Source organism: Anneissia japonica, unplaced genomic scaffold (genome assembly GCF_011630105.1).
Source record: "Anneissia japonica isolate Jap-2015-1 unplaced genomic scaffold, ASM1163010v1 scaffold288090_len272316_cov174, whole genome shotgun sequence".
Classification (NCBI taxonomy): domain Eukaryota; kingdom Metazoa; phylum Echinodermata; class Crinoidea; order Comatulida; family Comatulidae; genus Anneissia; species Anneissia japonica.
Window position 1 is genome coordinate 104,462 of NW_022736344.1, and position 27,875 is coordinate 132,336.

The 27,875-nt window shown below is 35.0% G+C and overlaps 1 protein-coding gene across 2 annotated transcripts; it reads left to right on the forward strand.

Moving 5' to 3' along the window:
- Nucleotides 1–619: 619 nt before the first annotated feature.
- On the forward strand, nt 620–23,429 carry LOC117116759 (ras-related protein Rab-8A-like). Of its 2 annotated transcripts, none has more exons than XM_033260856.1 (8): nt 620–883; nt 18,206–18,266; nt 18,655–18,715; nt 18,992–19,069; nt 19,930–20,019; nt 20,779–20,844; nt 21,562–21,612; nt 22,111–23,429. In XM_033260856.1, exons 1-8 carry the CDS (start codon nt 724–726, stop codon nt 22,195–22,197), a joined length of 654 nt encoding a protein of 217 aa, XP_033116747.1. In that variant the 5' UTR covers nt 620–723; the 3' UTR covers nt 22,198–23,429. The 2 variants fall into 2 exon arrangements, with proteins under 2 accessions (XP_033116747.1, XP_033116748.1); XM_033260857.1 differs by lacking the exon at nt 620–883 and adding an exon at nt 5,214–5,378.
- Nucleotides 23,430–27,875: the final 4,446 nt, after the last annotated feature.

A 27,875-nucleotide genomic window follows, 5' to 3' on the forward strand; every position in this document is an offset into this window, starting at 1 on the left:
ATAATAATAATAATAATAATAATAATAATAATAATAATAATAATAAATAATAAACACCTCCCTCGAATAAACTCCCCCTCAGAAACCTCTCTCAACTATAAAAGCCCCTGCGCCGTTTAATACGGTAGCTCGCTTTGACTAGGAATGCTTTGTAGGCCTAAAGCGTTTGTGGGGCTTAATGCTTGCTTTCATTTAGCAGGTCGGCTGCTTGTAATCAGTGTGGTCGAATCTTTACAGTAGGTTGTAGGCCTATGTGCAGTGTAGGCCTTCTTTTTATTGTATATTTTGCTATATTGAACAAATAAACAAAAAGTACACATTTTTAAAAACTGAATTGCAAATTGAGTGTTAAAACATTCAGGTAGGCCTATTCAATGGTTAAAAAGTACAGATATCATCTACCTTGACTTAATTACAGATAACAAGATAACACTTTAATAGAAACTCAGTCAACTATAATATTTTCGGTGAAAATAGGAATTTTTATTTATAAAAAACACATTCCGATGCGGTTGGTTGCGCATTTATTTCTAATGATGTCATGATTTAACTTTGGGACAAGGTCACTGATCCACTTATGTCTTGGCACGAAGTAAAACCCGAAACCATTGGAGTAGGTTTTAATTGACTCAATAGCGACATTGTACGAAATTTGAAGCCCACGGTCCATGGGTGTTTTGGTCGAATTCGTAGTACACCTTGAAGCCAGTGCGCTGGCAGGCAATGGATTATGCAGACGCTGCGTCTTCCCTAGCCGTTGCTTCTAGAGGATACGAGTATCTTTTCAAACTTTTATTCATCGGTGACTCCGGGGTTGGCAAGACGTCAATGATATATCGTTTTTCGGACGATAAGTTCAGTTCTGCATTTATTCATACCATAGGTAAGTATAATACATATGGTATAGTATTGGTTTAACGGCACGGATACTGTATCCTTCCAAGTGTTTTTAATTCACCAATGTCAACATGCGTTGCTTGTAAAGGAGGGTTTATGGATCCAGCAAAGTTAAAGGTTAAATTGTTTATTCGTAAATATGTTTATGTTATTTTTCAAGTCCTGTAAACAAGTATATGATTTATGATCTTGGTTTTCTTTGATTTCACTGTAAGCTGATGAGAATGGATGTATTATTGTTGTTATTGTTCATTGCTTATAATACCGTAAGTAACCACATGATTGACTATAACAGCAGTAATTTACATTGGATTAATTGTTGTAATTTAGATATTCACATTAAATAATAAGATGTGTTTTCTTATATAGACGTAGTACAATACTACCTCCCTGATCTCGGACACATTTACTCAACGAACTGTAATTATATTATGAAAACGTTATTGACTTCCCTAATCACCGGCGTTTTGTGTTGTTTTATTTAACTAACTTGTATTGACAACAGACGTCAGGGGCGGATACGCACGACGGTGGCGGAGGGGAATGGAGTCGGGAGAAGTACTAATGGTCCGAGAGGGATGAGGTTGGGGGAATTCCCTTACCACTGTGGGATCCAGGAGGCGAAGTTTCGATTAGAGGGTAGAGATTTCTTGCCGATTGGGGTGGTTCCTGGCAGACGGAGGCAGTGGCATATAAATTTTAGAAGTCTTCAAGTGGGGGTACTGATGAGTTTGGGGTGAAGATGAAGTGTGGGGGACTCGATGATCAGATGAGGGGCACTAACTCGCAAAATAAGGTGATTTTAGGTGATTTTTAACTACTTGACCGTGATTTTTGGGGAGTCTGGCCTGGAGGGGGTGGGGTAGTAATTTTTGGAGGGACGTGCGCCTCCACCCCTTCCCCACACCTTAGACGTCACTGGACGGAGGGGGTGGTTGGTGAGCATCTCTCCCGCACCCGGCCATAGACTCGTCACTGGTGCCAGTTTGTAGATGTGTGGAGTGCTTCCTGCATTCTTAGAGGTATGTTAATGAAAGAAATATTGAAGATCATAATGACCAATCGGGTCGCCATATCGGGTGGAAAACTCTGCAGTTCTCTTGTTTTCTGAGAGACTTTCTAATGATTTTCTAATTTCCCTCTCTTTTTTTTTTATAAGAAACCAGTGAACATTTTCCCAGGCTCAGGGTTCTTATATTTTGGCCAATTTCAGGCTCAAAATATCCTTTCTTCTTAATTTTCACACTATTAAAAGATAGAAAATAATTATTATTTTCCATTGTATTATTATTGTATATTACTAACGGTATTTTAGAGGGTAGTACAAAATCACACCTCTGCACATAAATGTACAAATGAAATTTGTTGGTTTTTCTATTTTTGTATTAATAGAAACCTCATTGACATTTTAACCTCAGTGGTGGCGTATCTATGGGGGTGCGTGCGCGGGAGGGGGCGGGGAGGCACGCCCCTCCAAAAATTACTCGCACCCCTCCCCAGTCGCCCTAACCCGAAAATCACTTGCAAGTAGTTAAAAATCACCTAAAATCACCTTTGAAGGTTAGCGCCCCTGAACTGATCATCGATCCCCTCCCACTTCACTTTCTCTCCCTCCCCCTCATCATCAGCACTCCCATTTCAAGACTTCTAGATACGCCACTGAACCTCAGCCTCAATTTGTTATCATTTAATTTTCATTTTGAAAGCAATTGCAGACTCGTTGTTCTTAAAATGTGTTCTTTAAAAAAAGTGAATCACAGCATTGTTACGATAGCAATTACGAGCACAGCTGCACCACACTGGCTGCATAGAACCCCCTTGACTCTCTGTCATAGAAAAAGCCATCATTTTGTCGGGGAACATTGAACCCCACACTTCCTCGGATGCAGTGGTTCCCGACAGCAGGAATAATATCTGGCAGCCCGTGAGAAGTGTTTTCTGCGAGTGAGGAAACGGTCAGCATTTCCTGACAAATAATGCATTTTAAGAACCAACCAAGAATACTTTATTAAATTCATCTATCAAACAAATTTTGCGACTTTGCCTGTTGCTAAAACACCCTAAAATACTGTCATAAGGATAAAATATGTTATACAGTATAATTAAAACATTACATCACAATCAGGGGTTGAGCAAGACCTTTGGTACGTTGTCGAGATATACGTATACTCATTCATCCAGTATCATTCATGTGTTTTTCCCACGGGACTTATAAATAAAGCTGATCGTTTATCGATGAAAGATCGTAATTATTGTTTCAAATTCTTCCACCACCCCACCCCCCATTTTTCAAAATTTAACATAAAATGAAAAAAAAGGAGAAAATTCTACTCAAATTTAAAGTCAAGAGTGCCATTTCTGGCCATCCAGAGGTGCCATAATCATAACCTCAGCCCCAACCATGGTGGAGCTGAGGTAGATAGACCACCTGTGAAAGTTCTTCTCTGGGCCCCTCTGTTTAAAATCAGGATCCGGCACGTAACTTTGGTAAGTTATGAATTTTTTCAGCTCTAAGTTTCAATAAAAAGAATTCATCAGTGCGGCGCAAGGTTTTCCCCGACGGTGGGTGGGGGTAGGGGGGCTGATGTCCAAGACGAGAAAAAAAGTGGGTGTGGTCGGGCGCCGCTAAAAACCTTTCGAAAGTGGTCCAGGGGACGTAGCCCCCCGAAAATATGACAATTTAGGGGTTTCAATGGCTTATTTAATCGATTTTAGTCTATCAATATGTACAAAATACATATAATTTTTTTTTTCTCCCCGACGAATTGTGGTTTTTCTCCCCGACCTAGACCTGCCTAGCCCCATAAGAGACAGGTAGCGCCCCCACTGCAATTCATGTTTCTATAATACCGGTACTTTATTTTTCATGACCTGGTGAAATCAAATTAAGCACTCAATATCGATTAAACCGGCGATTAAATTAGTCATATAATCCGTTAAAAGGCCGTAGCTTCTGGGGAAATCGACCCGGTCCCCGCTAGGGAATCCTCTCCCTTGATCCTGCTGGAGTCTGAGGTTCTCCCCTGGAAAATTTTGATTCCTAGATGGCAGGAAATGAGCTTCCCCGACTACTGAGGTGTCTTTTGAAGAACTGTTAGTTCTTCAAAATTCAAGGTTTGGATTATTGAAAACGGTCAGGTAAACTTTCTCATTCTTATTACAGCGAAGGAAGGTTATGTGTTATAGAAAACGATTTAATGAATAAATGAACCCAAAAAGAAAGAGGGTCTGGGTTCCCCCGGGAAAATGTTGATTTCTAGATGGCGAGAAATGATTCCCGACTTCTAAAGTGTCTTTTAAGTTCTTCAAAATTCAAGATTTTACCACCCTAGCGGTCAGCTAAATTTTTCTCGTTCATTTACGGTAAATAGCTGCCTATTATGTGTGTACATACGTTGCATACCGTACGTATTCTTATTTTCCATGAATCGATGAACTTCGAAAACAAAAGTGGGTCGGGGTTCTCCCCCGAGAAAATTTTGATTCATAAATGGTGAGAATTGAGCTTTCCCGACTTCTAATTTTCTTTGTAACCATTTTATTTTTTGCCCAAGGAGGGGGAACCTCAGATCCACCAATGCTCTATCTTTTCTTACATTTCTTTCTTTCTGATCATACAAAAACCTGCACAGAATTGTCTGCAAAAAAAGTGGGGGGGGGGAGGGGTGATCCCGGCAAGCCTTCAGACTGAAAAATGCCTTAGCATTGTTCCCCGACAAATTGGTTGTATGCTTCTCCCCCACGTGGTGGTTTCAGGGTTCCCCGACATGGTCATGCGTGTTTCCCTGGTTCCACTTCCTGGGCACACCTTTCCTATAGCAAAACGATGCCCTGAACTTGAAACAAGTGATACTGTACTGTAGCGTGCATGCGCCACAAACCCGATTGACGACAGGCACATCGGATCGCATTCAAGGACTTTTCAACTGCAGGCCCACCGATAACAACTCTTGAAGTATCGATTGTAATTAAAAACACATGACATAATTAACAATAACTTTATTTTGAAATGGAAACGTAACCTAAAGTGAAACAGTAGGCCTACCTCTGTGTGTAACAGACTGCGTCTAATGCAGTGGCTTTAGCAATGAAAGGCCAACGGAAAATATATGTAAAAAAATTGTGATAGTTCCAGAACGACAGTTTAAATACAAAAAAAGAGGAATTTAATAAAGCCCGACACAGGACAAAAAAAAACAACAAAAAAACAAAAAAAACCCGAGGAAATGCATCAGCTGGCTGGCTCATGCTTTTTCAGAATACGTCATCTATAAAACTATAGTCGGCTGGAGAGATGTACCGCTCTATGGCATATGCAAATGAGGTTGTACCCGACAATGGTCGCAGAGCAATCGTCATGGCCAAAACCTACGATTTTCTCTTCAAATTGCTACTCATAGGAGATTCTGGTGTCGGAAAGACTTGTGTATTATTCAGATTTTCAGAAGATGCGTTTAACTCAACTTTTATATCGACAATAGGTAAGAAATGGATCCAGATATTTTTAAATTAACTGTAATGTATAGGACTTTTCCTAGGCCTCGCATGGAACCCTTCTGTTGTATTATCCACTACTTCCGCCCTTTAGCCTACTCCGGCTTTTTTAGCTCACAAGCAGGTAAAAAACCTAATCTAGGCCTAGGCATAGATATTTATTTAATAATGATCATTATCAAGTACGCAGATTCATTGTTTAACTGCTACATCCCTAAATTAAGTCATATGATTGATTGTATGTGTAGGCGTAGGCCTAGCCTAGCTATGCCTATCTATGATAGTAATAGTATGTATTTTTGTTGTAGGGCCTGTTTTATTTTAATTTTTTTTAGCTAGGGCCTAGGGGCTAGGCCTAAGGGCCTAGGCTACCAAGCTAGGCCTAGAGGCTTAGGCCTAGGCGTACTATAGCTGTAAATATTGGCGGGAGGACTCGCCCGTGGCTCAGCCAGGACCTACATAACATATACAGTTAGCCCAAGCCCTAGCCGAAACATTTCGTAAGTTAAAGGTAGACGTAGTTGGTCTAGGCTAGCTAGCATTACAATAGTCGTATACATACGTATAGTCGAATGCATTACATTTTTCTTAAATATTTTATAGTTGTATTTGTATTTCTTGTTTTGTTTTCTTTATAAAACTGTACTGATCCTATATTACAGTTAAAAAAAAAAATTTTTTAACAAGGTGCATGAGTCAAACAGCTTGTCCCTTCTCTGAGTAAAGTTCCACACAGCATTATTTAATATGCTCACCAAAGATAAGGCTTGGCCTACTGAGTTACAGTATACTGGTTAGCATCGCAAGTTACTGTAATTTGTGAAATTTTCCACACAAGCTCTACTCCCTGAATTCTGTTGCTAAGGGACCCATAAAAAAACGATGACCTTTCAGCTAAGCCCCGCCCCTTTGATGTTGTTGCTAAGGTCCCACAAATCGACTGTTTAAAAGCATACGCACACACATGCATGTGTGGGACAATACTGTACATGTGTTTGTAGGACACACAAGTATCCCAGGCCCTGTTCTGATTGGTTAGTTAAGTTTGATTGACACTCCAGAAAGGACCATTGTAGGTTAACATACCGTATGCATTTGAGGACAACGTGTTGTGTGTGTGTAGTGAGCATTGTGCTAAAAGCATAATACTGTATTTTTTTTGGGATATAAGAGGAACTAAGAAATGCACTTCAACAAAGACTATTCAACAACGAACAAACAACATATAAAAAAAATATGATACGATACTCCTTTATTGTCATACAACAACATGGCAAAAATCATGTTGGTTGATCGATAGGCTGTGCATATAATACGTTTAATTCAGAAAATAATTAGGCTATTTGAAAAGTATAGGATGGGCAGGGTTTATGGAAGAAGACAGATTCAAACTCACCAGGGAAAGTAGCCCTTTAATGAACACCAATGGTATTAAGTTAGGGCGTGTTTTTACTGATAAACACAAAATAATCAATTTTTTTTAATGAGTGCAAAGACAGCCTGCCCGCATTGCAACTGCATTTTTGCTTTTACAAAAATCGGTTTTCACAGCAAAAATTATGTCACCATTTTCTTTACAACATGTTTTTCCAAACTGTATAGTTTTCTTTCTCACCATCGAGACAGTATATTTTCATGTTAATTCTGGTCATGATGACTAGGTGGATATGATGTATGGCGAGAAAGTGCATGCCTTCGGCTGTGCTCATTGGCACAACCGAACGAGCGATCAAATGAACGAGGACAACGGTAGACCCAGAAGAGCGGAGAGGCCTAGGTCCAATGTCCTCCCACAAAATTATTACAAAATGAGTAATTTCATCACTCTACATGTTTGTTGATGTTTAAGCTTGTAGGCTTAGGAGATGAACAAAAGGACTATTCATTTTGAAAGTTTGCGTGCACTGCCAAAATCGGTTATTTGCCATTTAAACACACTATCCATTGCATGTTTTTAATCAATTTTTTTAATTGCTTTTTTCAAACTGGTCCTGTTTCTACTGCGAGAAAAAAAAACGATTTTTAACTAATTTTTTTCCAGTAGAAACAAGCCCTTAGTACAGAAGATTTTAGTCTCTAGGCATACTACATACAGAAGGTGTGATAGATATCTAGACTACCACTGTATATACCCAGGCATGAGCGTACCCACGTCTACAAGCACTTTTAGAATAGGCTACTTCACCATGTAATGCATAATGCTTTTACAGTATTTATAAAATGTCCAAAACTTGACAATGCACAACATATTTTATTTAAAAAAATTGTCGGCACACAAAGAGATATCAAACAGAAAACCGACTATGCCATAGTTACGCACGGTACTGCGTGCATCAAGTTAAGAGTCCCCACCACTCCTGCGATTTATTGACAGTTAAAAAAAATGTAGGCTTACTCAATATAAAAAAATTGTTATTTTCTACAGTAAAGATTGAAAATGAATTCTTAATTGTTAAATGTTAGCAAGATCTGTTGTATGTGTACACATTAGACCTGCAGGTACATATTTTCGCACGATACCTTGTTAGCCGTCAACCATCTGGGCCTGCTGCACGTGGTCTGTTTACAATATAAATTCGCACTGGTCTAGCCTAGAAATACCAGACATTTAAAGGATCACAGCTATTAGTTGATTAGTTACAGTAAGTTGGACGTCATGAAATGTATGGACAAGACTAGTAATTACTTTCGAGTACACATAAACAGCAGCCACTATGCCGACCTTTAAAAAGGCCTAGTCTATTTCGTTTGCGCATTTGGGGATGGCAATCTAGGCAGGTTAAGAAAAGGTAGTTAAATTAAGATTTAACGTTGTTAAAGTAATTAAAAAATCATTTAATGGTAAGTGATGGAGATAATGTGCATATAAAACTCAAATCTTGTGAAAAACTGGAGTTAAAAATTGAGGGTTTAGGGCCTATATGTGAATCATTTTCCCGTCTCGTTTCGCCGTCTCAGAGATTCTCTAGAAGGAAATCGTCCCCTCGCCCCATGCTCAGTTATATAGGCTTTCGTTGAGAGGTAAGTAATTTTATTTATTTTGCAATTTAAAATGAAATGAGGATGTGTCAGGCTGTAAAATATTCCATGCGTAAAATACTGTATTAGTCCCAGAAATCCATCGCGGCATTTCAAAAATATATGAGCCGATTTCCACAGATATTTTGCAGTAAATTACTGTAAGGCCTTGATACAGTAGTTGGAACACAAATATTTACGATTCTGTGCATCCATGTTTCCCGTGCAATTTGAATTATTTTTTTTGTATCCTCAAAAAAAAAAAAAAACATTTGAAAATTGAAGGTAGTATTAGAATTGATTAAGATCTGCAAACGGGTACTCTGATATGGCCATTCCCATCCCCAAAATAATGTCATAAGACACAGTCCTGTAAGTGTGTGACTGAGACCTCGTGTATTGTGGGAATTAACCATGCCTGAGAAATTTTTTTTTACTCCCAGTTGTATAAGCATGAAATAAGAAAACAATCACTCTTACATACATAGAATATTATTAATAATGGTTATTTTATTTGAATTTTTCCATATTATACATTATTGAAATTCTTGCAAATTAGAAAAAGGAAAAAAAAACATTTTGCATGATCAATGCAGTAATTTTTCCATATTATACATTATAGAAATTCTTGCAAATTAGAAAAAAAAAAAAAAAATTTTGCGTGATCAATGCAGTATGCATGTAGGCCTATTAATGTTGTAGGGCCATAGCAAAAATACTTCACTTTTGTGTTATTTTTTATGATTATTGCACAATAATATTGGGATAAGTAAAATTGTCTTCAGGACAAGTGCTTTTTTCAAGGGTACTTGTCTGGGGACAAGTGAAAAAATATAAAATTCCCTCATGCCTGATACCCAAAAACAGTCTTCATCATTTGCCTATAGCTGAGGACTGTATATACCCAAAAAGAGTCTTCATTCATTTGCCCATAGCTGAGCAGGGGTTCATATCATTACAAACAATCAGACCTGTGGCCAAAGGGAAGCAGTAGACAAGTAATGGTAACCCTTTGACTTCTAGGGCAATTTAGCAATTAAATTACCATATTTGGAAATTTCACTGTTATTTCTATTTATGATGTGCTTACTATCCAAGTAGCCTTGAACTAGGTCATTAGACATTGCTTTAGAGGAAGCTGGGTTTTTTTCAATAATTGTGAAATTTTGTTTTGTTATAGTTGTGTTGAAACATGTTGGTGGTACTGAAAACTCAAACTCAGTAAACTAATACACTATAACATCTTATTGCATGGATCAATGCCAGTATAAGTAATGAATTGAGGCCTTAAGGTACTGGCTATTTCTTGGGAACACAATAAACAGAGATGGCCTGTCGTCAGGAAAAATTTGGTCTGGGCGGGCCAAAATCGGTCCGGCGGACTGATTTTGGCTTTAAAATTACCTGCCAAATTTAGTCCACATATGCCTAAATCAGTCCAGGGTCTATTTAGTAGATATAACTTGTATTTTTATAACATTGTTTATATATTTTTTAAAATCAAATGATGGATAAATATCTTATCTCTCATTATATATGTTTTCATTCGTTATGTGTGAAATCATAGGTGAAATTAAGTAAAGCTTTGCAGTAAACCCTTTGGTGTCCCTGAGGGCCCCCAGGCACTCCAGAGTTGAGAAGATGGTCGTATAGGAGTGGTGATATGCTCCATCATTTATTTTCATGTTTTTCCTCTTCTTCCAAATCCAAATGGCTTCCCGTATCTTTCTTTGTTGCTATAGCAGCTTTTTTGAGGGCCTTGTTTAATGAATTTGTATAATAATTAGTGAAAATTCTATTTAAATTTCTATTCATTTGGGTGTGGACGACTAAAAAAATCCACTACCTGAGCCTCTAAATGGACATTACAAAAGCATCATCCATCTTGCAATTTGTGAGTTACTTGTTGGATGCAAATATTTAAAGTCTTTTTTGTCTATTATTATTAATGAAATTTACTAAAGCCATTTTTCTTCAGTGTCTCTGGGTTGTTTATATAAATTGATTATTAAACTATTGCCTTGAGCCAGCCAATCTCTACACTCTCCGTTGTGGGCGGCAATCGACAAGTCGATTTACTCTCACTATTTAATTTCTGAAGGATTGTTTGAGGGCGTAAAAAACAAAATTGTGTTCTTGATATTAGGATATTGTGATTGTCTGCCAAAAGCATTTGACATTGAGAAAAATAGAAAAGTATTTGTTTTTGGCAAAACTATGTGATAAATAAGAAAACAAACTTTTAGCTGCAACACAAAAAAGCGATTATCAGGTGAAATGGGACCTCCAGGTCCAATCACTGCAAAGACTCGAACTTTAAAAAAAAAATTGTTCTCTTGTTCATGTCCTAGGCCTAACAAGCTAAAAACATCAACAAACATTCGTTTTGTAATTATTTTGTGGGGGTGATTTTGGGCCATAATTGGGCCAATGAGCACAGCCGAAAACATTTGCCTTCTCGCCGCCCATCGTATCTTACTCCTCGTCATCATGACAGGAATGAGAAAGATACTATCCTATACAGTTACGAAAACAACGTGTTATATAAACAAAATGGTGACGTAATTTCCGTCACGAAAACTGATTTTCGAACAATTAAAAAAGCAGTTGCAACGCCAGCAGGCTGTCTTGTACTCATTAAAAAAAAGGTTTTAAAAAAATTGATTATTGTGTGTTTATCGGTAGAAACACACCCATAGCGTCATGTACTGAGCAAAGTATACACATTTGACGCACTAAATTTGATATTCACAGCTTAATTGTTAAAACACTTACTGTATGGATGAGAATGAAGTGAACAATTTAATGACCATTTTCCTGTATCCATAGAAACATAAAGTCAAGTCACTCTGATAATAAATACTTTACTGGAAGTTCAGTAAATTTATTTTCATTGAAGTACATCTGCCAAATTTTAGCCCAAGAAATAATAACAGACTATACTAATATTTTACAGGAGTAAAAATTGTCTGTATTCACAGTGATATAGTACATTCATTTTCAATTGTCTTTCTGAAATATGATTTGATTATTGAAAGTAAAAAAATGGTGCTAATATTATTATTCTTTTTTATCGATCGAACGTTCATTGCAGTGTACAGTATTTCCTGTGAAATATTTTGATTTATAATGGAATGAAACCTTTTAATGTTTGTTTTTTAATCTTAACTCAATAATTTATCATATCCGTTTTTATGGAAAATAACCGATCTCCTGCAAATTCATAATATTTGCATGATTTTACTACTTTATTATCAATTGTCTCATGGAATTCAATGCTAGTGACTATCACCATGCGCAGCAAATTAATTAAATGTTAAGATCTGGATATTATTTCTTTCAACATTTGACCCCTGTCTGCTGCTAAGCATAAGAGCATGTAGTACTTTCATTTTCCACCATGAAAACATTGGTAAATGCTGGTCATCAAATTTTTAGAGCTGTCAACTCATTCACTTTCCATTGTCAAATACTACAGTAGTGGGGCTCAAGGCAATTTGCTATGACCAAGTTTCCCCTTTTTATTTATTTTTTTTTTACACAGAAAAGCCACAAAATTATTTGTACCTTATGTATAATATGTGTGTCTATGTAATACTGTACCCTCTATAATACAGTACAGTAGGCGTACCTGTCATTTGGGGCCATTTTTACCGGGCCTTTTTTCTGGGGCTATTTTTCTCTACATTCCAGTACAGTACCTATAGTATACTGCTGTAGAATGATAATTTTCTATATTTGAACGGTGCGTAAAATAAGAACAAAATAAGAACATTTTCAGCCTGAAATTGACCAAAAAATAAGAACACTGATCCTGGGCAAAATTTTACTGGTTCTTATAAAAAAAAAGTGTAATAAAAGAATTAAATTGAATTGAATTGGTAACAAAATTGAAGTAAAATGATTAGTCCAGTGATCTTATAATTTATTTGGTACACAATTTTTTGTTGTGACCCATAGTTTTGAGAACTGTTAGACTTACATACTGTAATCTCTCTTAGGCCTCTATTTTGTAAGTTGTGAACTTGGTAATTTTTTTGTCCTAAAAGCTTCTCAGCAAAAAAATAATAACTATAAAATTTAATAGCCTGATGTCAGAATATTTATTAACCTTTATTATTATGCTGTTAATCATCAAGTTACAAATAAAATAGCATATACTGTAGGCTACAAAATATAGTTTACTGATGTATTATTCCTTGAGTAAAGTAATTTTCAGAGTCATTTTCCGGTGTACACAATTGCTGTACTGTGGTCAGTGGGATGTGCCTTTGGATTGTGGTTACTTTCATACCATCCTGTTTAATGGAATCCAATTAAATCAGCCCATGTGAAGTAGACATGTGAATTGATTGTTTTGTCCACATACAGGAAGAAGGATCATACATTATGATAGAGAATACAGGATCATACATTATGATAGAGAATACAGCCTCTTTCAGAGCTTTTAAAGCTAAATTATTAGTTCAAAAATGCTGCCTTACATAGATGCCTACTGTACAGTAGTAAGCCTATATATAATCTCTCAAAAGAATCAATGTAGGCTTCTATCTAATTTTTTTGTCAATTTTAAGATATCAAACATTTTTTGGCAATTTCTGATGGACATGAGGCTCAGAATGCCAGACATTTAATTAAATTTCCTATCTGAGAACTAAATAAAACTCTTGAAATAAATGATTTCTTTCAAAATCAGGAGATTTTTACAAAGTATGAGAATTGGTATACAGCAATGGCCCAGAAGACCGAGAGGATAACCTCAAAACCAGTTAGTGTCCCACTCAAATTGGGAAGTTTTGGAAATATGCTAAATATAATATTCATCATGGTTTGATTTTTGTACTCTTACTGTATGATAATTGCATGAAGTAGTATGATGATATTATTGGATCCTTTCAATGCAATTACACAATTTATAATGAGGTTTACTTTACAGTACATCATTCTTTCATGCAGCTATACTTATTCCATGTGTATGCATGTCTGTAATGCAAACATGTTTTGTTGTGATATTTTAATTAATTGTATCCACGCACTGTGTTAACAAGATGCAGTATTATGTATTTTATAGATCATTCTAGTGCACATCTGTACTGTATTATATCAAATTATTTCCATGTTTATAGCCATTTTTATATTACAAGGGCATTGTTCTGTCAACACATTACAGTATGATAATATTTTTGTTGGATCTGTTGTATGTCCACATATTTAGCTATCATTATGATATATGAATTATTATATCAAATTATTTCCTTGTTTACAGCCATTGATATATTGCAAGGGCATTGTTCTTTCATCACATTGCAGTATGATGATGTTTTTGTTGGATCTGTTGTATGTCCATATATTTAGCTATCATTATGATATTTGAATTATATCAAATTATTCCATGTTTACAGCTATTTTTATATTACAAGGGCATTGTTCTGTAAACACATTACAGTATGATAATATTTTTGTTGGATCTGTTGTATGTCCACATATTTAGCTATCATCATATTTGATTTGGATCCTTTCAGTGCACACTCATTCTGATTCTATAGTACTGTGATGTCATCTTTCATCCAGTCATCTATATTAGCAATTTTTAAAGCTTGTATCGGATCCTTCTATGTCAATACATTTGTTTATATCACTACTGTACATGATAGTTTAATCAGATCCTCCAAATGTAATATGCTATTAAAGATATGATTCTGTCACCTAATGTACTTTCCAATACATTACTGCTGTTAGAGTGATTATTGTTAGCTTTTGCTTAATATTCCCCTGAGTATTAAATGCTCATATGTTCACTCAATAATAATTATTATTAGCAAATTATTGTCAAGTACTTGAGTTTTTTTGTTTTTTTTTGCTTCAGTTAATAAACACTGCAGTGCTCTCCCTTCTCATGTTCATGTGTCTCTCTCTTTGTTCATCATCAAGAAAATACTCAATTACCAGTACCGCATTGGCTGTTTTGTACCATGAGAAAAGTATAAACTATTGTTTCTAAATCTACTCTAATTACTTTTAAATGTGATGCTACATGCTGTATTCTTCTAGTAAGGCGGGACCTTCTTTATTCCTTGTTTCGCGTACTTTTTTTTTTAAAAAAGATTATCGGAGGAGAGCTATCGGAGGAGAGCTATCGGAGGAGAGCGGAATAAAAATAAAAGTAAAATTTTGTTTTCTCATTTAGCAAATAGTCTTGCCAAAATCATTCAGATGGAGGAGAAAATAAAAATAAAATTTTATTGGTGAATATAAAATAGGATGGTTGAACGTTATAATATAAGGCAGTTCCATAGTTTGCTGCGTGAAGTATATCAGCGCATTTGCACTCGATCCTCCTCCGGTACCCACTTACACACCTGGGTGGAGAGCTCAAGGGCTCAAGTGAAATACACGGTGTGGGATTGAAATCCCAAACTCAAGGTTGGGAAACCAAACTGTTCTGCTGCGCCAAGCCATTTCCACATTCATTTTAGAGTTCCATAATATGTAAAATTACATCGGAATATTTTTCTGCAAGACAAATTAAGTTAAGCTCGCCGATAGGGCTCCTATCTGAAAGTCTTAACCTATACAATGCTACCACTACTTATTAAGAAGTGTGCTATACTTGCGTAATACTATTTTAAACATTCTCTTTCAAACTATGGTAGTATACAAAATAACTGGATTTTTTTACAAATAACTGTTGGATTTTATTGTAGGTTTCTTTTTTTCTGGTAAAGTTATGCTTTTTTAAACCCTTTTACAGTATGATAGCTCTGGTGATATCAATAGTCCAGGTGTACGGTAGTTCTAGTTTTACAAGAACATAAAGGTCAACCATCATGCTACATGACATATTTATTTAATGATTCATTCTGAATTTGCATGATTGTAGATTAGATGTAAGGGTAGTCACTACAGTAGCTGTCTTGTGCTGCAAAATAAAATGATAGTCATAAAACAGTGTACACTATAAAGCCCTATCCAGAGGTGACGGAACTAGGGGGTGCTGTGTTATGGAGAGTAATGTGTGATCGGAAATGGTCTGCATCAGTTGGTTGTTACCATGCGCCAGTGATGTTGGAGTATAAGTACAGCAAGATGAAACTATTATGTAGGCCAAATGAATAAAGTTCGGAGTTTGTCGGGTAGTGAAATGATTATTGTACATTTTAAGCGCTAGCTAAATTCATAAGTGTAAGCTAACTTACGGTGATTAATTTAATTAGCGAAGATATGGAGACAATTATTTCAAAGTTCCCTCTTTCCAAGAGGGGATGCAAATGCTTTGTGAAAATGAGTACGCCGCGGTACTCATTTCCACAAAGAAATACACACAACTGGTTAGCTAACAATATGCCAATACATGAACACCTGGGAAGGAAGGTTCAATCACGTTGTTGCCCAGCAAACGTCTGTACTGTATGGGGGGGGGGGGCGCTACTGATGTACAGTGTAGCGGATGACGATGAGGCATACCTAATAAGACTAGGGTTAGACCTAGGCCCAGGCCTAACTAGACAGGTGCAATAATATGTAATAGAAAGTACACTTTCGAAAGAAACAAATTAAAATAAAATTTAAAAAAACAAAAACAAATAACTAAGAATAATTCAGTTGCAGAGCTACCTTGTACGTATTATACAATGCTAACAATGGGGCTCTTGTATCCCTAGCTAGGACAAGGCATCCATAAGCAAAGCAGTGGTGTTTGTTTATCCATGAAAAAAGCACGTCTGGATAGTTTTCCTTACCAGGAAAAGGTGACGTAATCTAGGTTATGACGCATGCATGCTAACTATAGTGTGAGTGTGACGTCACCAAAACATGAAAATTTTCTATTATAACCAAAATATTAAAGCCCCATTCCCGGCAAAATTTTAGTTTTTAAGAAAAATCTAATTTTTGTATAATGTTGTAAAGATTTATAAATATAATACGGAATTGCTAGTTTAACTGAATTTAGACATTCCTAAGAATGAAAAAAATGTCAAATAAGACTGAAATTTGATTTTTTTTTGTGTTCCACACAAAAAATAAATGCGGATAAATTTTTCATGTTTGATTTTGCGATAGGTTGTGAGAAGAAATATCGTAGGCGCCGAAAACGTTAGCTTATCCAACGCTGCTAGGCTAGGCCTAGCCTTACCTCGATTTAGGTTCTGTTTATCACACATAAAAACGGCCGACATGATATTTTCCGTTGCTAGTATTGACACTTGTGAAATATAAATATTTCATAGGAATTATTTCAAATTTGTTAAAAAAACTTATTCTGACTGAGATTTTGACACTTAAACAGACATATCTCAGCTTTAATCGAACGACCGCATTGTGTGAGATACGAAGTACAAAAACTAATCTCATTAGAGAGGGCGCACTTTATTGACTGTATAAAAGTATACAAAAAGCGAGAGTATTCCAGTGGATGCGATCTACAACCTCTGAATTTGCCTAGTAACGATGAATTCGTCGAGAAAATGGTAATATTTTATGAGAAATAGTCTGTATTTCTCTTTTTTTTTTAATTCTTTTGCGTAAAACTAAAATTCATACCAATATTTTTCCATGATTTATAATAATTGGAGTAATGCAAATGAATATTTTCTAAAAAAAGTCAGTCAGCTAAATAGTGAAATTTTGCCGGGAAAGGGGCTTTAATAACTACAAGGTTTCGGGGCGTAAATTCCCTTAATACGAATTAGGGGTTGCACAATCTCCTTGCCATACAAATTACAGCTCCCATTGACGTCTCAGTCGGGAAATACAGGTTTTTCTCGCAAATCTGACTACAAAACCATATCCAAATTTCACGTTCCACTTTTGACCCTGATTTGTGCTTCGCACTCGCCGCTGAGGGCAGCGTTCCGGGAACCCTGCGTCCAGATTATCACATTTTGTTTGACAAAAAAATGTGACATGCCTACTGTAAATATGGTCATGATGACATCACATCATAACTACATAATCATGACTATAATTAGCATACAACAGTTTTTTGTTTTTTTTTTAAATACAGTTTGGTAGTCTTGATACTGTTTTAGCTTTGATTTACAATTTTATAACAATGCATATGTAATGTAAGATTTCATTTAAATCGTAAAGCTTTTTTTTTTGTCATACTATCTGATGAAGGAGGCTTTGACCTATCATTTTTCATTGTTTATTATCATTTAATGTTTCTTCTCTACAATTGTTTTTATAATGAAAGTAATTAAATGTAGGTTGTCTGCGTGGGTGGATGACACTTGGTACAGTACATGGACACTCGTTAAAAATTCCCACTCGCAATCTTTCAGATTCAGGCTCAGCAGTGTCTAATACAATTTCAAATTGAATAATAAGTGCTGTAAATATATAGTATATTTTGGTTTGTGTATTGCATTTCAATTTTATAGGCCTATTTTTTCTTGTGCAAATTTTTAATCATCTATTTTACTGATAACTTGTTGGTCTTTGATTCACATTTTTATTGAAGTTGTCCAAATTTTAAATATGTAATCTGTTGTATGTACAGGTGTTACAGAGACCTTTGTGTTGTCTTTGACGTCAAATAAATAAATAAAAATGAAAATGTAATGAAATATATTTAACTATCTTTTATTTTTATTATTTATTATTGTCTATGTGGGTGGATGACTCTTATAGTACTGTACAGTACACTTATTAAGATTGCAACTATCCCACTCACAATCTTTCCAACTCGGGTTCTGCAGTATCTAATATGTATAATAAGTGCTAAATATAAAAGATATATAGTTTACTTTATTTTGTGTATTTAATCATCTTTTCTTTTTTTTTCTTTCTATAGGAATTGATTTTAAGATTAGGACTATAGAACTAGATGGAAAAAAAATCAAATTGCAAATATGGTAAGTTCAGTAATTTTTAATTATTATGATTATAATATTGAAAAATAAAAACAAAATTTACAAGATAATAATACTAGGTCGCGCCTATTAATAACACAGTAGTTGTATTTCAAGGATGCTCATTTACTTTGTCTTGCAAAGATTGACCTTTGAATAAGATGTTTCTGTAAACTATTCTATTGAAAGTTGAATTTTTTTTAACGAAAAATCTCTAATTCACTAATAAGGCACACAACACTATACAGTGCCACAAGCAAAATCAGTTCTTTTGTGTGTTTTACTACTGTTTTTACATGTTGTGTGTTCGTGCTGTTCTACAGTCGAAGACCATAATCCTTTATAATAATTGTTCAGAGTAGATTATATATTTTTTTCTTTTTTAATTTAGGGATACCGCTGGGCAGGAACGATTCAGGACCATCACCACAGCATACTACAGAGGTGCAATGGTAGGCCTAACATTTCACACCATTGTTATATTGTATTAATTTATGTATGCTAAAAGCTAGTATTTTCTGGTTCAATGACTAATAAATAGACATCGCACTCTAAATTTCTGCAGGATGATCCTTTGAAGATAATAACTCTTTTATGAAATATGCTTATTGAATGATTATTAAGTATTATTATTGATGTTGACCCGTCTGTAAAATAGTGACCCAATTTTCATTTTATGTTGTTTTTATTATCAAATAACTATTGATTAATATTTGCTATTGTTGCAGGGTATCATGCTTGTTTATGACATCACCAACATCAAATCTTTTGACAACATCAGGAATTGGATTAGGAACATTGAAGATGTAAGGAGCTAATTGTGGTTTCAATCAAATCCTGCTATGTGGTTTGGTTTTAATATGGGTGTTGCTCTAAACTGGATAAAATAATAATTACTTTTCATACTTTACTTTTGAGCTCAGATGAAATCATGCAGATCTAAAAATACTCAGTACTACTATACTATACTCAAAACCTGACTTTAATTGCTTGATATTGACATAATCTTATCATATCCATGAGTAATATCAAGTATTTGTCACACTAAACTTGACTGTGAACAGAGGTTTAATAAATTACTGTGTGAAACATGTACACATATGATAGTGTGAACAGAGGTTTAATTGAATGCTACATGAAACATGTACACATATGATAGTGTGAATAGAAGTTTAATTAAATACTACATGAAACATGTACACATAATAGTGTGAACAGAGGTTTAATTAAATACTACATGAAACATTTACACATATGACAGTGTGAACAGAGGTTTATTGAATACTACATGAAACATGTACACATAATAGTGTGAACATAGGTTTAATTAAATACTACATGAAACATGTACACATAATAGTGTGAACAGAGGTTTAATTAAATACTACATGAAACATGTACACATATGATAGTGTGAACAGAGGTTTATTGAATACTACATGAAACATGTACACATAATAGTGTGAACAGAGGTTTAATTAAATACTACATGAAACATGTACACATAATAGTGTGAACAAAGGTTTAATTAAATACTACATGAAGCATGTACACATAATATTGTGAACAGAGGTTTAATTAAATACTACATGAAACATGTACACATATGATCTTATTATCTATGTTTTGTTTATATTTGTTTATTTTTTATTGTTTTGTTTCCCAGCATGCATCAGCAGATGTGGAAAAGATGATCTTGGGAAATAAGTGTGACATGGATGATCGAAGACAGGTGTCAAAAGAGAGAGGCGAACAGGTTAGATGTCATTTGCTTAATCTATCATGTATCTTTGATGTATATTGTATCATTCAAGGGTGAAAGGTCATGTCTTAACACCACAGAGGTCATTGTCTATAAAGTCCATGGTCAGTCATTAGGCAGCTTTCGCTTTGTGCGACGACGCGGCGCTAGAATGGAATCACTCATGTGTGACTGTCCTACCTAGCGTCTTACGTTCTCTGCATACATAGATTTGACCAAATTGCTTTCAAAAACATACTCGACGAGGTGACCCTAACGCTCTCGCATGCACAGATGTCTTTTACTGACGTCATTACGTTCTACGTCCTACCGTCGTCGTGCAATCAAAAGCTCGTTATTGTGTGTTCTCTGAACTGTGATGATCCACTTTTCCCTGCGGGTCAAGTTCAATCTATCTTATGTATTTTTTTATCAAATAAATAAATTAATTTTCAAATTTACGCAGCAACTTACTTTCTTGGAGCCATAATTATGTTGCGTATCAGATTAAACTGTTTCCAATGCAATGTTCAATAATATAGGTCTACTTTATATTCTTTGTGAATATGCTAAGAAATATCCTTTGGCTTTGTATAAAACATTTAAATATATATTTAATTTATCACATACATATTATTCTAAGATGGTACAATATTGAAACGTGCTGGCTACCACCAGTTTAGCTGACTGAGCTGAGCTGCTGTTGATCTCTAATATTATATGTAGCCTGTAAAATGGTTTTGTTTTATCATTTTCTGTTTTTTTTTTTTTTAGTTGGCCATAGAATATGGAATTAAATTCATGGAGACAAGTGCAAAAGCCAGCATCAATGTAGAGGATGTAAGTATCACATGATGAGCTCAGAAATACAGTTATTTAAGGCATGGCATGGATTAGGCACCAACTATATTTAATGCATTTTAGATTTTATTTGACACATTAAAATTAATTGAATGTATGAATATATTACGATTTCTATTGCAGTAGAGAGACCTTCATTATATTAAAGATAAACTGTTGTAAAATAAATGGAAAAAATCAACATAGAATTGTTCAATATCAACTTCAATTTTTGATGTATGATATTTCAATTCTTTTTTAGTTTTTTAACCTTGGGATGCGAATTTCATTTCCTTTGTACTTGACATAAATCAAACTTCCTATTCAGACTCAAATTTTTAAAAATATATTTTTACTGATCTATTTAAAGACTAATGAAAACAATTAAATTTTCACTGATTCAATTATAGACTACCAAAAATTCTTCAATTAATTGTCCAATTTAACGGTCTATGAAGTCTAATTGTTGATACATCCTGCCGTAATTTTAGCAATGCGCATTATTTAGCATGAGATGAGGAAAATTTAACAGTCGCCCAGTTCGCATTGGACAATCTGGGGGAAATTTTCACTTGATTACTCACTTCAGTTAATTTGATCAAGAAGGTTTTTTTGCCCTGGATTTTTTTGTACAAATGACCAGGAACATGGGTTAGTTTGACCAGAATATAATGACAATGCTTAACTTTAAAAAATTTTTTTTTTTTTTTATAACAGGCTTTCTTCACACTAGCCAGAGATATTAAGGCCAAAATGGACAGGAAATTGGTAAGTTCTGATTCCTTGAGGCTTATTTTAGCATGATCTGATAAGTCTGGTAGGGTGTCATTTTTAGGCCCTCATTAGTGTCATTTAAATTTCTAGGTATTTACTTGGGTGTTGCCTAGCTGTATTTGTGTTCCTTGGCTGAGTCAACTTTGGTATTATTTCGACTTGGGTACCATCACTATGTGTACTTTGGTGTCTTCCATTGCACAAAATCTACTGTAGAAAAATAATTCAAACAAATGATCACAATTGGTATATTCAAAAATGTTCTATTAATTATATGACTTGTCAGTGCTATTACATTCCTTTGGTCTAAAATATTTATTGATATCTTTGTATACTTGGCCTCATATCTGCAGTTGGTAGGTCAACTAACAGTGTCATTGGTTCAAATCTCAATTGAGACTTAAATTTTCACATCCCTTTCTTCTCCCACACCCCCAAATGTAGGTGATATTTAATTTCAGTTATTTGACTTGTTATTCCTATTTTTATCAGGATGCCACACAACCACCGAAGAGCTTTCCCGACAGACCCAGTGAGTCAGGAGGCAAGCAAGGTTGGAGATTCTGTGCTCTTCTGTGATCATCTCCAACCCACAGAATACCTTGCCACCGGAACCACCAACTATTCACAAAGAATCGTCTGCCTTCTATCAGTCACATTGGCTGTAAGCTGTCTGTAGGCAACGTTTCAGGTTTATGTCTTAAGTGTATTTTTGGCAGTAAATTGTCAGAATCAAAGTTCTGCAGTAGTGGATAATCTTCAAAATAAATTTTAAGATAATGTCTTGATATGTGTAACTGATTTTTTTCACACTGTTCATTCAGTTTATTTTTATATACAGAAAAGTATTAATAACAATTATGAATTTGATGTTACAATCAGTTACAACATATTGTCTATATAACAACATGTTTTGTCAGACATATTTGTTGTCTATATATTAACATGTTCTGTCATAGACATTACTAATGTTCTATCTGTATATTCCCTCAGTGTATCTTCTTTTCCATGTGACCGTAATGGATACAAGCTGCAGAGTGTCACGTTCGTTTGAATTAGTTGCGTGCACTGCTAGGCAAGTTTATTCGATTATTTGTGTTTATTTAGTTTTTCACATCTGATAGAGGGTTATATACTCCTATACCACTTCTGATGCCAACACTGACTCCATCAGGATAACATATAGAACTATTATGGTTTAATTTTAGCATGATGTATTTGTCTAGTGTGGACATTATTTGAAGGAAACAAGTTACTGTATGTTGTTTCCATATGGGATGGAAGACTGTGTTTGCTAGTAGAACTGCTTGTTGGTTCGACTCATAAATAGCTAGTTGATTGAACCCCCACATATTAATAGAGGACTGGTGAATTAAAATCCCTATCAAATTTCATAATAGCTTGAAAATTAGATTATCATCTACCCTCTCCCCAACCCACCATCCATGAGACTAATTAATAGATTTGGAATGAACATTTTCTCACATTTGCTGCTAAATTTAAACACGTTCTTTTACCCTCTCCTGTGGCAGGAAATGAAATTCCTCTTTCTCATGTCTCAATTCAAACATCTTTATAAATAACCACCGAGGTGTATTTGTTCTGAAGCTCATACTAGTAAAATCAGATAGATTGCCCACCTAATCATGTGAATTGTACTAATTATTCAGAAGTGATTAACCATGGAGTTTCTTAAATTAAAATTTTTGGTTTTCAAATTAAATACGTTGACACATACAACCTTCTTGGTCAATTATTTGGTCAGCTACAGAATCAACTTGTGTCCTTACAAACAGTATTGCAACATGACTTAAGAATTGTCATTCTTGTAGGAATTTAATTTTAACACACTGCATTACTTTCTCTTATTAATAGATGAAAGTTTTATTCATTTAAAGATGTATTTTGGTTTGTAGAAAAGGGTGGGGGAAAGGGTTAAATAACACTGACGGGTTCTTACAATTGATTTACATTTTTTTAATTTACCGTATATTCTTGCTTATAAGATGAGGCTTAAAATAGTAAATTACGATTGAAAACAGGGGGTCGTCTCATGCGCACAACACCTACACATATTTTATTATTAGGTGATGTTCATCTTATGTGGAGCGTTAGTATGAATGAATAGTATGAATGAATGCAATATTAAATGCGGAAAATAAGATTTTGATGAACATATAAAAGCCCATAAAAAAGTATCATTTGGAAGATTAGCCCAACATTTGGCTGCATTTTTAGCCAGCTAGGTGCATATCAGGACTGTAAAAAGCAGCAAAAAGTTGGATTTCTGATGGTGAAAGTGAGGGGGGGGGGGTGGTCGTCTTTTACGCAAGAGTCTACGGTATGTTAAACTTGGTATATTTAGCTTTCATGCTGATTTGTTAATGGTAGTATGGATTAAGGAGCATATAGATTACTTTCAAGAGATGATTTAAAATGGAAAAGATTTGCATGGTTAAAGAATATTCACATTATGTGTGTATAAAGAAGATAAAGGTGATGTACAAATCTTTGAAGTGTCATATAATCAATTTTGGCAAACGACACAGTTGTTAGCAGGCGACATCACTGCAGATGCTGCTGTTAGCAGACATCACTATAGATGATATACCGTACTCGCGCGAATAAGCGCCTCATTTGAATAAGCGCCCCCTTCTAATTTGAATAAACGCCCCTTTAATAATCCAATCAATCCTGGGACTGTGGATGTTGGCATGATTTGAGGTGTGGAGTGGAATCACATTCACATTCATTATCAAAATGAGGATATTTATCTTGGACAGATGAGAGCTCCCTGGACAGATAGTATATTTCCAACTTTCATCCTCTTACATTTGTGTATAGCCTAGTCCTACGCCTTTTCTGATAATTTGCACCTTTTACACATTCTCATCATCTGATGATGATCATGCCATCCTGCTAATCTCAATCGGCCGATGGCCAACAAGCTAACCACCACCACTAATTTCATCTGCTATTCTGCTGTTATGTAGTACTCACAACATTCCTGTCATGACAAGCCATGCTCTCTGGACGATTATCTTTTCTGCCGCACCACAATTTGTAATTTGCGGTTTCCTGATATACTTATATAATTGTTTTTCATTCATAATGTGTCTCTTGAATTTAATAAGTTCTCATAAGAACCCCCCTCAATTTTCATCTTTTTCCATAAGCGCCCCTCAATTTTAAAAAGTGCAAAAAATATTTTAAGCGCCCGGGCGCTTATTCGCGCAAGTACGGTAACTATTTTCAGAGGGGAAAATATATTAATCTTTGTAAATTTCGATTTTAATTTTTCCTGTATTTAAGTATTTTCATGTTTAACTCCCAATATATTTATTGCTGGACACCCCTTCAATCACTTTTAAATTTTGCATAAAATCCACAAACCAAAACAACTATACTTTTTCAGGTTGCGGAGGAAAAAAATTGTTGATGTGCAACTGTTTTTTTAAGACACAGAAAACATACTTGAAGAAAAAATTGGGAATGGTTGAGATATAGATTTATTTGAATTGAATTTTTGAATATTTAAAAAACTGGAAGGTGAGGGGAGAGGTGTGGAAAAAAGGGTGGTTATGCAACTTGGATGTTATTATGCTGTAGAGATTCAGTGAATGGACATTTCCCCTCATTTTGCCGTTTTGTTTTCGCTTTTGCTAAAGAGCAAATTATGTACTAAGTTTGCATTTACTGTTGTCCAAGTTTTAAAAAAGAAATAGTGCAAAATTACTTTTCATTAACAGAAATACTATATAATATTTATGTATTATAACATAGGTGTAAGTACATAAAATTGGGTCAGCTGCTACTTCAATTTTATTTTTACAATTACAATTTTATTAAACTTATTAAAGTAACTAATAACATGCATACTATAATATAAAAATAAAATTTGGTTGTACACCTTTGTATGGGAATATATAAGTTGAATTCATATCTTTTTTTTACAGTAGGTAAATGTAATACATGCTATATACCATCTATGTATATACACTATATGTAAACAGTGCACCCTCCAATTCGAGACTACTTTTTCAGTGAACCAAACAAGTCTTTAATCTTTTAATACAAATCTCAACACTCTAAATGGAAACTAAATCCAAGACCACCCCAAATTTGTCAGATCCCAAATGTTGTTTAGAATTGGAGGGCGAACTGTATATATAAATATATATCTGTATCTATCTTTTTATGTCTGTAGATTCTATATAGATGCTACGTAGAATAATGATGTATTCAAATTAAGAATTGTCTTCTATCAATTGATATAGATTCTTTAAAATGTGTATTTTTAAGTTCTTAATCATACAAGGCGATAGGAAATTACTCAAACTAGTTGAGTGAATGATTGTCTTGTGATGGAGCCTAAGTGAAGTACAATAATACTGAATTCAACTTGTGCAAGTATGCAATGCATACCACATCTTGCCTATTAAGAGTGATGCATGTTATAAACCCTGCAGTGGTGTCTGAATTTCAATGTACTGCAGTATGAGCCCCTATGTTGCTGACCATTTTAAATATCTCAGTATGAACTGATGAGTCTGGAATTCAATATGATTTTTATTTAGTTTATTTGTTTCAGGGGAGTATGTGGGCGATCATGTGCTGGTTAACCTGATGGTATTTTTAAGTACACACCAATAAAATAAAGCTGTAAAGTAACCAAGCTTACTGCCTTATTGTGTCTCCTTAAAAGGTTGTTTATCTTATGAGTTGTGACTGTGGAGTTGAATAGCTTGTTGGTTAATATGCTTGCCGTCAATTCCTGTCAGTGTTGTAGGATTTTCTACTCCCTAAACCCCATATTGAAATATAGTGTGTAAGGCAAGACTTTTTTTTATACTTTGTTTTCTCAAATTTATTTTTTTAAAGATCGTCAGAGGAGTCTTGAGAAAGGGACCAGCACAGTTGTAATTATATTCGCTGTTGACAGTTGCATGTGTTGTGTGCTGAAATATATAAACAAAACATTGTTGAATGGCCCACTGCAACCTATCATCTGAATAGTGTTATTACTTCTAGTACAGTAGTATCTCAATGTTGCAAGTTGAGATGCTTGCCTTCCAATCCCAAGGTCCTAGGTCCAATGCTGGTCATTTATGTGCCTGTTTCATTTGTGTAAGGCGTTGCTCCTTCTCGGTGATAAAGTTTGCTATTAGCTGCTCAATGTGCCTAAATAATGAAAACCAAAGTTTTAATGTAAAATGCAGATGACATGCTCTCCGATGACAATATTCATGAGGTTATTTGGAGCCCACATTTAAGTAGTTCAGGGGTGGGCATAAAAATCGGTCGGAGGGCTAAAGTGACTTTGATTTAACACCAAGGGCCGCACCCAAACTTTGATGTTTCCAGTGAGCTTCCAAAAACTTCCAAGCACTGCTTTTACACCATTTTATTTTTAATTTCAGTGTTATTTTTTTGTATGAACAGTGTTGAGCCGTTAAAATCAAGGTGTTTTCTAGTCAATGTTGCTTGGCGGGCCGTCCCCATAGGGTTTTTAATTCATCTTCGCGTGCCGCACTTTGCCCACCAGTGAAGTAGTTCAACAGTTTTGGAAGAAGACCAGTGGGTAAAGACCTCTGGCACCTAGAAAAAATTGGCAATTTTTAGTGAAGAAATACTTCTATGCAACAAATTCCATTCACTCACCAAACTGTCTACTTATATCATAACCTATACATAAATATCTTCATAATTACAGTACAAAATATTTCAAAAAGTTACGTACACAACAAACCTTGCAACAACCATACTTCACTCTACACGACATCACACATTTCCTAACTGTCAGCTGAACATAATAAAAAAGTTCTATGATGATGCATACAACTACTATAACTTTAAACGTTTTTCTTTATGCTCAATACACATAACAACACTCCACACAACCTCCACCCACTGACAGCACTTAAACATTGGCAGCTATTGTCAAGTGGGCTATTGCATCATTGATGCTCTCGTTATTCACTGCTGTCTGTCAGCAAGATTACGCTAGAACTAATGAATGGATCATTTGGTGGAATGGGGCAAAATAATTATTCAATTTTTGGGAGGTTCAAAGGAGGTCAAGGTCACAGAAATTCAATTTTTTTGAAGTATAAAATGTTCTTGTTCATTGTTAAGGCTTTACCACACTATCAATTTCTCTGTCAGAAATATCTCTGATTTGCCCATATACAATACAGCCTTTCCTTCAATTTGCATGTTTAAATACAGACACAAATGATTGCAAATTGACACCCAAG